General features: G+C 30.5%; 2 protein-coding genes across 2 annotated transcripts; one reads left to right on the top strand and one right to left on the bottom strand.

Annotated features, from left to right (window-relative positions):
• Positions 1 to 3897: 3897 nt before the first annotated feature.
• LOC108821858 (RING-H2 finger protein ATL2-like) lies at positions 3898 to 5149 on the bottom strand. Its single transcript, XM_018594847.2, has one exon. It carries the CDS (start codon positions 4956 to 4958, stop codon positions 4161 to 4163), a length of 798 nt encoding a protein of 265 aa, XP_018450349.2. The 5' UTR covers positions 4959 to 5149; the 3' UTR covers positions 3898 to 4160.
• Positions 5150 to 10972: 5823 nt separating this feature from the next.
• On the top strand, positions 10973 to 12389 carry LOC108819199 (uncharacterized). The gene is made up of 3 exons (XM_056991679.1): positions 10973 to 11650; positions 11758 to 11999; positions 12079 to 12389. Exons 1-3 carry the CDS (start codon positions 11153 to 11155, stop codon positions 12326 to 12328), a joined length of 990 nt encoding a protein of 329 aa, XP_056847659.1. The 5' UTR covers positions 10973 to 11152; the 3' UTR covers positions 12329 to 12389.
• The last annotated feature ends 18 nt before the right edge of the window (positions 12390 to 12407 follow it).

The following is a 12407-nucleotide window of genomic DNA, read 5'->3' as shown; positions in this document are numbered from 1 at the left end:
CATTTCATCCCATAACTAATTATCTGATCTGATTATATTAGTAGCCATTCAGATATCCAGTGCCCAGGATATCCGTTTTTTTTTAGATTTTTGATCGGATATCCAATTCAATCCGTAAAAATAAAAATAAAAATTTCTAAAATAATAAAAGATAATAAAACTTATATACTTTCAAAAATTATAATAAGTAATTTAATTAATAAAATACAGTATAAATTCTATACAATACAATATTTATATAAATTAGATATATAACTGTTTAAATATATATGTACATATAACAAATCAGATCGGATATTCAGTCCTAAAAAATATTAGTATTTTTGATTTATTTTTATCTTGCGGATATTGCATATTAATATCTTTTCATTTATTGTGTAGAGTTATGAATATCCAGATTTTTTGTTCAAATCGGAACGCATAACAAGTCAAATAAAAGTTTATTGATATTTTGTGGAGCCCTATTAAATAGTCTTAGCTCTCCAGGAGTTAAACATTTCTGATTGGTTTTTGGTTTTTTGTTGTAAGTTCCAAGCAGTGTTTTTTTAAACCGGATTGATCCAGTAGTTGGACTGGATTCAATCATGAACCTGGTATATAGTCGGGTTGGGTCTAATAAGTGGTTCTACCATGGTTGGGTCTAATAAGTGGTTCTACCATGAACCGATCACGTAGTCAGATTGGATCTCATAGTTATTAAACCACTAAAACTATCAAAAATCTATAAATCATCCATATGAGCATAAAACTAGTTTATATTTATAATGTTTTATGTTTAAATGTTATTTATATTTTAATTATGTATTGTATTTGCTAATATCACTTTTAAATTTATATAGTAAAATATATTAAAACATATTATTGCACCAGATTTGACCTAGTCAAACCATATTAAACTGTAACCAAAAAAAATTCGGTTCAGCTTCCAGTCCGGTTTTAAAAACACTGGTTTCATTGTTTTAAAATCGGACCGGCTAGCGAACCGTAAATATTTTGGATCATGGGTTATTATGATTCGAACCAGGTTTGATAGGGTTTTATTGGATTAAACTCAGTTTAATGATATTTTCTAAATAATATGCATATTCATACAAAGATAAATTATATCAAATAAAACGTTTAAATAGGCATAATATTTAAAAAAAAGTTTTAAAATATAATAAAATAATTAAGTAGTTAAAATCTAAAATCAATATGAAAAACACATTTAAACTTTATTCAAATATCCTGTCACTTTAAATCTTCATCACCTTTAAAAAATATATATACACATTATTTAAATAAACGATCATGAGATACAATTTAAACAAAGTGAGAAGTAGACCCATATTATTGTCGGTTCATACTTCAACTCGGTCTGATCGCTGGTCCGGTTTGGATTTTGAAAACACTGACTGGTTCCAAATTTAAATAATATCGTTTTTTCTGGATTAAAGCATTTATGGCTTCAAGTATCAACCATTTATAGTTTGGGAAAATCGCATAAAAAACCTTCAGAGTGTCACTTACTAGCACTTTAAACCTTGAAGTTTTTTCACTAACACTTTTAACCTTTAAAGTGACATTTGTATCATAAAAAACTTCCAAATCAAAAAGTTGACCGGTTCAGCAGGTAATTTTTTAAAAATAATTATTTAATTAACAAAATAAATAAATAAATAAATAAATCCAAAAATAAATAAAAATCGAAACCTTAAATAAAAGTTACAAAAATGAAAAAAAAAATCAAAAAACTAAATTAAAATTTTAGAAAATTAAATAAATATTTTTAAAATTAAATAATTTTTAAATATTAATAAAATAAAATAACTAAAAATAATAATAAATAAGATTAAATTTAAATAGAGAAGAACTAAATAAAAAATTCACAGTTTTTTTTTTAAAATGGAAAATTCAAAATTCACTAGTGACGATGATGGTTTCTCACATAACCATTAATAATGACGATAATTTTCATATCTCCAATGATAGTTTCCAACATCATCGTTGAAAATGACAGAAAAGTCTTTTTCAAACTTTTTAATTTTCATTTTTTGAATTATATGAATTTTTATTTTTCCATTTTTTAATTTGATCTCATTTATTTTGAAATTTTAATTTTATAAATATTAATTAATTTTCTCATTTTTTCTAATTTTCTGATTTTTATTTATTTTATGAGTTTAATTAAATTTTACGACTTTTGTTTAATTTTCTGATTTTTATTTAATTTTGATTTAATTAAACAAAAAAATAAAAAAATCAGAAATTAAAAAAAATTGTAAAATTTAATAAAAACTCATAAATTAAATAAAAATCAGAAACCATCATTGTCACTAGTGATATATTTGAAATTGTTATTGTCCACGATGATATGATATATTTTTTGAAAATATAATTTAAAAGAAACTATTTTGAATTTTCTATTTTTAAAAAAAAATTGAAATTTTTATTTATTTCTTCTCTATTTAAATTTAATCTTATTTATTATTAAAATTTTAGTTATTTTTATTTTGTTAAAAGTTTAGAAAATTATTCATTTTCTAAAATTTTAATTTAATTTTTTATTATGTTTTCATTTTTGTGAATTTTATTAAAAGTTTCAATTTTTATTTATTATTTGAATTGATTTAATATGTTTATTTTATTAATTAAATAATTATTTTTAAAAAATTACGTGCTGAACATGTCAACTTTTTGCTTTGGAGGTTTTTTATGATAAAAAAGTCACTTTGAAGGTTAAAAGTGTTAGTGAAAAAACTTCAGGGTTTAAAGTGCTAGTAAGTGACACTTTGAAAGATTTTTATGCGATTTTCCCTTTATAGTTTTATGCCAATTTTGACTTGAATTTATTTTTCGGCTATTTTACGATGTGTTTCTATATTCAATATATTCCATCCGTTTCTTATTGTAACTAGTTTAAGGAAAATTTTCTTGTACCAAAATATAAGTAATTTACACACATTTATGTAATTTTTTACATTTATTAGATATAAGGTAGCCAATTAAAATAATACATACTTTTAATAATTGGTTGAACTTAGGGAATTTGCACTAGATACCTGTGAAACTAAACTTAATTAGGTATATGGATAATCACTATTTGACATTTCATAATCCCACAGATGCCCCTGGTCCTAAATTACCGAAGTATCGTTTTTTTTTTCAATTAAGGTCCCAACCATGGAACAGCAATCGCCATTCTTCTACTTCTTTCCCTGCGTTTTTTGGTAAATACAATATGATGATGGTGAAGTAAGAAGAGGATGATGAGCTTCTCAGGTGTGTTAGTTTAAAAGTAAGATTGTCGGAGATGGCGGAGGTTGCTTACAATCTCGAGCAATTAGAGGCGATGATGGGTAATATTCAAAAAGATGGTTTAGCTCATCTCGCGACGGATACTGTTCATCACCGGCGGAGCTTTAGCCGTGGCTTGATAATATGCTGACAGAGCTTAACCCACCGGCGACATCTGGATCTATTGGTTTCAATCCGATTTTCCTTCCGCAGAGATTAATAACTCGCCGGTAATGACAACAACCGTTAGTGAGTCAACTCGGCCGGGATGATTCTTCGTCGACTCGCAGGACAATGGTGTACGTCTAGTTCACGTGCTTATGCCTTATGCTGAAGCCATACAAAACAGCAACTTGACTCTAGCAGAAGCTCTGGTTAAGCAGATTGGGTTTTTAGATGTCTATTGTGTCTATCGTTTCTCTCTGCCTCAGACTCAAATCGTCCATTCTTACGATATTCTCAGGAGGGTTAATTTGGCAAATCATACTCATTAAATAACCAATTCTGCAAATACTTTCAAAAACTGCATACTTCCGCAATTACCTACTGTTACTTGTATATACTATATACACCTAAATGACCCTTGAACTTATTAGTAATATTGTTTTTTTAAGTAACAACTTTGTTGATAATAGTTTTATTAGTCTAAACTACTTAGGGAGTAGTAGTAAAACATTTAAATGTCCCAAGAAAAAGACAGTTCAGATTACGTCACGTGTCCAAACTCATTAAACAATGAAATCTACATTAACCCTTTTCGGAAACGCCAGAACTGAAAAGTAACGAAGAATTATTTTATCTCTGCATCTTTAACTCTAAACTAAAAGAAACACTCGAAACAAATCATACACGTCCACGTGGCAGTAACATTGCGTGTCTTAAAGTCAACGAGCCTCTTCTCCTCCGGCCTCAATATCTAACTCCGTCACCGGCATGCTACAGACCCGCTGAACCCCGAGAGAAGACGAAGAAGAAGAAGCGCTTCTCCGTTCTTTGCTGAAAATCCACGTGGAAGATATCACCCGCGACCTAAACGAGTGACTCAGAGTCAACTCGTTATCTGATTTTCCCCCGGAGTCTTCACGATCAGAAGTCTCAGCTTCTACGACGTCGTTTGTGTCGTCACCTGAAACCGGCTCAGAAATCGAAATTGCGACTACCTCCTCCGCCGCAGTTTTTACTCCTCCGGCGATAGGCTCGACGAGCGATCGGCATAGAGGACAAGAAGAATGAGAGTGAAACCACATATCAATGCACTCAACATGAAACGCGTGCTTGCAACTGGGCAAAACCCGACCCGGTTCGCTCTCCTCAAACTCCGAGAGGCAAACCGCACACTCGATCATCGCGGCGGTTGCGGCGGAGAACGTGAAAGTGGGAAGAGATTTGATGACGGAGGGGTCGAGACCGCCGCGAGTGGCGACCGCGGAGGAGGTGGAAGGATCGGCGAAGAAGGTCATGGCGGCGGCGGCGCGTCTAGTGCGGTTCAAGCGGCGGATATGGAAACGGCGAGAGCGGTGGAGGTAGAAACGAGAGTAGAGGTGAAGAGAGACCATGAGAAGGACGAAGAATATGATTATGATTATGGCGGTGAGCATGATTCTGGTGTTTATAGCGAACCCGGCAGGATCCGAAAAGGATCCGGGTGTGTTAGTTACTGGATTCGGGTCTCTTAAGCTCATGATTCGGATCCGGAGTGAGAACTGAGAGATAGAAAGTTGGGTGAAAGGAAGGAAGGTTTTGTGGTTTTATTAGGAGAAAAGAAAGAGAGATGGTCTCTCGGGACATCGGAATTTGAAGACGCCAACGTTGACCATTTACTTGTTGACGCTTTCACTCTTTTGTGTGTTGATTGATGTACATTTCTTTGTTTTCAGTTGTTGGGAAGGTAGGCTTTCAATGTTTTTGAAATGTTCAAAATATTAAAATGATCGTAACTCATAATTGATGTATGTGTGCATAAACTATTTTTCTAACACTTCAAACGACATAAGAGACAAACATGAGTGTGTAACTTTGTATATAATATGGTCGATACCTTATGCCGCAAAGTCTTATTAAAAGAAGTTAGAAAGTGATTTCTTTTAGTCAAAGCAACATTAATATTGTTGACAGTTTAATTTTAGTATCCTCTTGGATATAAATCTCCTGTTATTTTTTCGATCAATTTAAAATTTTAAAAATCAAATGAGAAAGAATATTTATGCAGAACCATAATATATTGATTGACAAAAAGAGGGCTCAGTTTCAGCTTAACTATTACGCATTCGAATATCATTATCTTTTTCCTTCTGACTAAAGTAGTAACAAAGATACCATCATTTAACAAAAAGTTGATACAATTATAAAGGTTGTCAAAATTAATTTTCTTTAAGCCTCTAGGTCTATGTTCAGAGCATCTCCCTTTTTCATTTTGAAAAATAAAATATCAAACAAATGAGAGAAAAACTATAGTATCTAAAACTCAAATAATTTTATCTTGAACGAGATTCATGAAAGGTTTTATATAAGTAGTTGTATTTTTAAATGCTTAAAATTTTATAATCATTGATTTATTAATAAATAAATTATATTTTAATTAAGTATTCAAACTCAGAGTATTTGAATTCATTTTATGACATAAATTATGTGACCTATTGAATCTGAAAACGACTTAACAACAAATTCATTAAATGAATTATAGGAAAACTGAAAAACTCCGGATGCCTTTAACACGACTTTGACTATGGAGGGGGGGAAACGTTAGAAAGAACACTCGAGTATGCGGGAATCAAATGTGAAATATCTTGTAAATTACTCCCTCCGTTTCGAATTATATGTCATTTTGGAGCAAAATTTTCGTTTCAAAATAAGTGTCGTTTTATGATTTCAATGCAAAATTTATTGACTTTTTAATCTAATTTATTTTTCTATTGGTTGAAATCTAATTAGGTGTATTGGTAATGATGTTTTTATCTAGTAAATATACAAAATTAAATGTTTTATTAATCTGTGTGCTAAAGTCTAGAACGACAAATAAATTGAAACGGAGGGAGTATTTATGACTTAATTAATGGATAAGATGATCAAGCCAGTACTAATTAATGTGGAGTATTAAGTACTCCTTCCGTTTCAAATTATATGTCGTTCTAGAGCAAAATTTTTGTTTCAAAATAAGTGTCGTTTTCGGTTTTCAATGCAAAATTTATTGAAAATATTCTCTATTCTATTTTTATATTGGTTGATGTGTATTGGTAATAGTATTTTTATTTTGGAAATATGTAAAATTAAATGTTTTCTTAATCTGTGTGTAAAGACTTAGAACGACAAATAATATGAAACGGAGGGAGTATTGTTTTAAACGCATTAATTAAGAAATCATTTAATTTTGCATATTTTCAATATAAAAATATCATTACCCATACATATAATCAAATTTTAATCAATAAAAAAATAAAGTAGAGAATAAAATTAATAAATTATGCATTCAAATGCTCAAACGACATCTATTTTGTATTGAAATTTTTTTTCTACAATAATATTTAATTTGAAACTGAGAGAGTAAAACTCAATACGGTGCATTTCAATTAACGAGATCTTAACTTAAAATAGATTTTCTTAAAGATTATAGAGAAAACATGAGTTAGTAAGAGGTTCAAAATAGGCCTGGAAATTAAAATCCGGATCTGCGATCCGATCCGATATCCACTCCGAGAAACAGATATTCAGGGAGCCTGGATCAGATTCGGATAGTGTTTTTATGGATCCGGATAGTGAAATTTTAAGTTCGGATACCCGGATCCGGATCCGGACCTATTATATATTTACAATTTCTAAAATATAATTATATTTTATATATGTATACCATATATAGTTTATATATAAAATAACTAAAATTTAAATTTTATTAAATTTTAAATATTTTAAATTTTATTTTTTAAATAATTTTAAATAAACTAAATAAATGGTTAATTAATTAATTTTTATTTTTTTATAGAAAAATTAGATCTAGATATCTGCAGGTATTTGGATTTTAGTCCAGATATCCGAACCCCGGATACCCGAAAGATACGAATCTGAATATCCGACGAATCCGAATCCGGATATTCTAATATTATTGAAAAGGACAAAATTATGGGAAATTATTTCAGTTTTAATATCATTGAACGAGATTCATGAAAGGTTTTGTATGGTGATTAATCGAAGAGGAAAGTCGGACTCTTTTCAGAAATAACACCAGAAAGTTCAAAGTCGAATATTCCAAATCAACTTAATTGCAGTGTTGTTAAAACCGGACCGGCAAACGAACCGGATTTTTTGGGTCATGGGTCAATGTAGTTCGACCAGGTTTGATCCGGTTTGATCCGGGTTTGATTAGACTAAACTAAATTTAATGATATTTTGAATATGTATATTCTTACAAAGATAAATATCATATCAAATAAAATATTTTAATAACCATAATGTTTAAAAATTTTTAAAAAGTAACAAACTAAAAATATAATAAAAGTAATAGAACAATGTAATAGTCCAAATTTCAAATCAATAGAAAAAACATATTTAAATTTTATTCTCCGGGTTTTTGGCACTCCAAATCTTCATCACCTTTACAAAGTTTATAGCACATTAGTTAAAAATTTATATTATGAAATAGAATTAAAAATTATACCATGATTGAGTTCTTCAAATCTAAGTTTTCAATTTTTAAAATCTTCGAAACAAAAACAATATCTTAAGAAATAGATACCTTTTGAGTTGCAGTCTTGCATAGACGTCAAAGACTCAAGAGAAAAATATGAGATGACTTTACTTTATTAATCTGAATTCTATTTTTATTTTAAAAGGAAATTTTAATTGTTTTATTAATAAATTTTTGGTTTAATACAAGAACCAGGGTTTAGCCGGTTCATTGGGTCGCCGGTTCACGGGTTTTTAACGGTTCGATAGGAATTTTTAACCGGTTCAATTATAGTTGGGTTTTGGCATTAACCCAACCCGCATTTGTGTCCGGTTCGTGGTTGAACCTGGTCTGACCGCCGGTTCGGTCTGGGTTTAATAACACTGCTTAATTGAGGATGTGACTCATGATAATGTGAAGTTTCTGAATTATTTATATTTTTCTTCTTTTTATGTTGATGTTTTTTCTTGAACATCATTTTTATTTTATTTTTGATGTTTATGAAAAGCTTATTCTTTAGCCTTTGAAAATGAATATGTAGGACTCACGGAAAGTTGACTATATCCTTCTACATTGCATGAAATCGGAAATGGCTAAATGAAAACGAAATTTTTCGAAACTGAAAACATGACTATTAAAAAATTTAGGAATGAAAACATTTTGAAAATATCTATAAATATATATATGGCTAACATGTGAGTATAATTGTTCTTTTGGTCTGGTCTATCTAACAATACAAGTCAACAAATAACCATTTTATATTGAGTATACAAAAAATAAAATAAGTGATAATTAAACATTAAAGTCATATAAGTTAAATTTGTTAATTTTACCTCTTATTTAAAAACGTGGTAGCCTAGGCGCTGTTTGGGGGGTTAATCGCAACAAATTTGACCAAATCATTGAAATTAGGTGTTGATCCGCGTAAGACCGTCTAATTCCCGCCTAATTCCCGAATTGATCGCTTAAAACGTTTTTTCGTAGAAATACACTATAATCTAAATGTTCGAAAAAATACAATTAGCTATTAAATACAAAACAAACATATACATACTGCATTTAGAAAAAAATTCATAGAAATACACTATAATCTAAATGTTCGAAAAATCAAAAAAGTTCTTTAAAATTATATTAAAAATTATATAACTGTGTCTAAAAACTTGTGTCATCATGTTTAAAATTAATTAGCTAAACATATTATAAATATTAAATATATTAAATTATTTTTAAAATTACACCCTACGTATTTTTTGAATATTCCCTGATTTTCCGATAACTCGTTAGGTCCGGATTTACCACTTGTACATATTGTAGTGTTGAACAGGGCCTGTAATTCTTCGCAACGATATTGTCGTATACATAACATTATTCTCTTCCTTTTTTTATTCCTCGTGAGACACATTTGATTCCCTTCGAAATGACAGAGACTCTCATACCACGCCGTATCAAAACCAAAACCCACTAATGTTGTGTACAAACCTAAACCATTTCCTCTAAAGATCTGTAACAGCGGTAACATTGGATTAAGCGGTACAAAACAAACAGATCGGATATTGCGAAACAATTTAACTGTGGTTTTATAAACTACAGAATATTAGTGGCTAAATAAAAAAATAGTATAAAGTAAAATGTGAATGGTAACAAAAATCAAATGGTACGAAACTAATATTAAAATGGTAAAAGTATTATAAGCGGTGCGGATTTTAATATAAAATATAATTATTACTAATAAATATATAAAACTAAAAAGAACTTCCTATTACACAACATTGCTAATAGTATTTTCAAGAATTTAAATTTTCCCACAACATATTGGCAATATTATCCTTTATTTGCGCCATATATTCTCCATCAACTATATCTATAACATTTGATGTTTTTATGTCATCTAAATCGTTCTCTGATTTTGTGTTGTTTACTTTTATTTCTGTCATTACTTTAGTAAAAAAAATTGATGACTTTAATATCTGAATGCTTCAAGGGACTTCCGACTAGTACCTAAAAGTCGTCCCTGAAATCTGGGTTTTGCCGCCAAGGAATCCGCCGAAGACAGTCAAGAAGGCTCATGATCATCCCATGTTAATCCACTAGTGGCCAAAACTCGAACATAGATGGCATAACTCACATATTAAACTTTTTACCACCAATCACAAGACCCAGTTTATTTCAGCAAAATTTGCATCTGGAAATTTTAATTTTTGATAAATTTATACAATATTATTAATAAAAATTTTAAAAACTAAATCATAATTAAATAATAATTTTTATCCTCATTGTATTAGTATTAGAATCTATATTTTGTTTCTATTTAAAATAATATATTTCAATATATTTATCTATGAAACATATATTCTACACAACTAAAAGTTATTTTTTATGTAAACACTAATGTTTTAAAAAATAACTCATATGATAAATTAAACTAAAAAAATATAGTTCTCTTGACACATAAAATCTAGGAATTTTTAAACAGTCAAAAACATAACCAATAACAATAAATTAACATTAATTTACATTATATATTCTACACAAACAAAATTGTTCTTACATTTTTAACTTAAATAAAAAGTGTTTACATATATATTAGTTTATATTATGTATGTTACATATATTTTATTTCTAAAATATTACTTTTCTGTTTAATAAATGAAAATTATATTAAATACATTTTAAAAATAAAAATATATATATATATATAATAAGTTGAATAAAATAAAATAAAAATTTGAAATGAACAAATTTTCTTATGTACGTACTTTCAAATGGTGCAATTTATATTATGTATATTACATATATTTTATATTTCTAAAATAAAAAATTATGTTTTATAAATATTAATTAGATTAAATATATTTTAAACATAATTATTTATATATAATAAGTTAAAGAAAATGAAATGAAAAAAATAAATTCATACGCACAAACCTTAAATGGTGTAAGCAATTCAATTGCTTCCAATGTATAACTTGATGAACTTTATATAAATATTTTAAAAACACGTTCAAAAACACCCACCAACTCACGAACCACATGATCCCACACCAACGTACCAGTGCACGTTTTGTTTTTAGTTTATACTGAATAGTTATATTAATGGAACATATGTGTTTAGCTTTAACCACCCTTTAAATTAAGAACCTAAGATTCCTTCATTTCTCGGGAAACACCCTATATTCCGACCACTTTTCCTCTACATCAAACGATCCCACCACCGCGAACATGTCAGGACTCGACGGCGTAGAACACAAGACCCTCAGGGTAAACGGCATAAACATGCACGTGGCTGAGATTCCGGCATCCGGACCTGGAAAAGATCATCAGATCATCCTCTTCATCCACGGATTCCCAGAGCTCTGGTACACGTGGCGGCACCAGATGACCGCGCTTTCGTCTTTGGGATATAGGGCGATAGCCCCGGATCTTCGAGGGTACGGGGACACCGACGCGCCAGAGAAAGTGGAGGAGTACACTTACTTTAACGTGGTCGGAGACGTGGTGGCACTCATCGACGCCGTGGCCGGTGGAGATGAGGCGGTTTTCGTGGTGGGACATGACTGGGGAGCGTTGATTGCGTGGCAGTTGTGTGTGTACCGACCGGAGAAAGTCAAGGCTCTGGTCAACATGAGCGTTGCCTTCCCTCCGAGGAACCAAGATTGTGTCCCGATACCGACGCTTAGACGTGTTTTTGGTGATGACTACTACATCTGCAGGTTTCAGGTAATCTTATTTCATTTGGTTCATTCTTGATGTAATAACCTATGAGTATATTTTGATAATAAATACAATATATATGATCAGCGATTGATTATTTTTTGTTTGTCAAGAAACCTGGAGAAATAGAAGCAGAGTTCAAAGAGTTGGGAACAGAGAAGGTGTTAAAGGAGTTCTTCACGTACAAGACGGCTGGCCCGCTTTACCTCCCCAAAGGCAATCTATTCAAACGCTCAGAAAACGCTGCGTCTGCCTCGAAACAGTGGTTAACGCAAGAAGATCTTGACTATTACGTCATCAAGTACGAGAAGAAAGGCTTCACTGGAGCAATTAACTACTACCGCAACATGGACCGGTACGTATATATATCACCCGGTTCAATAAATATACCATAACAGTTTTAACCAATCGGTGGTTTTGCTTTTTTTAAACAGAAACTGGGAGCTGACTGCACCTTGGACCGGTGCTAAGATTAGTGTACCGGTAAAGTTCATAGTCGGAGATCAAGATTTGACATACAATAAACCAGGGATTAAGGAATACATTCACGGTGGTGGATTTAAGAGAGACGTACCGTTGCTGGATGAAACCGTCGTGCTCAACGGAGTGGGACATTTCCTCCACGAGGAAAACCCTGACGTCATCAATCAACACATCCACAGTTTCTTTCAAAAGTTCCTTTGACATCAAAATCTACTCATTTTCTATTGAAACGAATCAAAATAAAACAAGAATATTTAGTTGATTGACAATTCAAATTTAC

This window comes from Raphanus sativus, chromosome 8 (genome assembly GCF_000801105.2).
Source record: "Raphanus sativus cultivar WK10039 chromosome 8, ASM80110v3, whole genome shotgun sequence".
NCBI lineage: Eukaryota > Viridiplantae > Streptophyta > Magnoliopsida > Brassicales > Brassicaceae > Raphanus > Raphanus sativus.
This window is presented reverse-complemented; position numbering and strand designations above follow the sequence as displayed.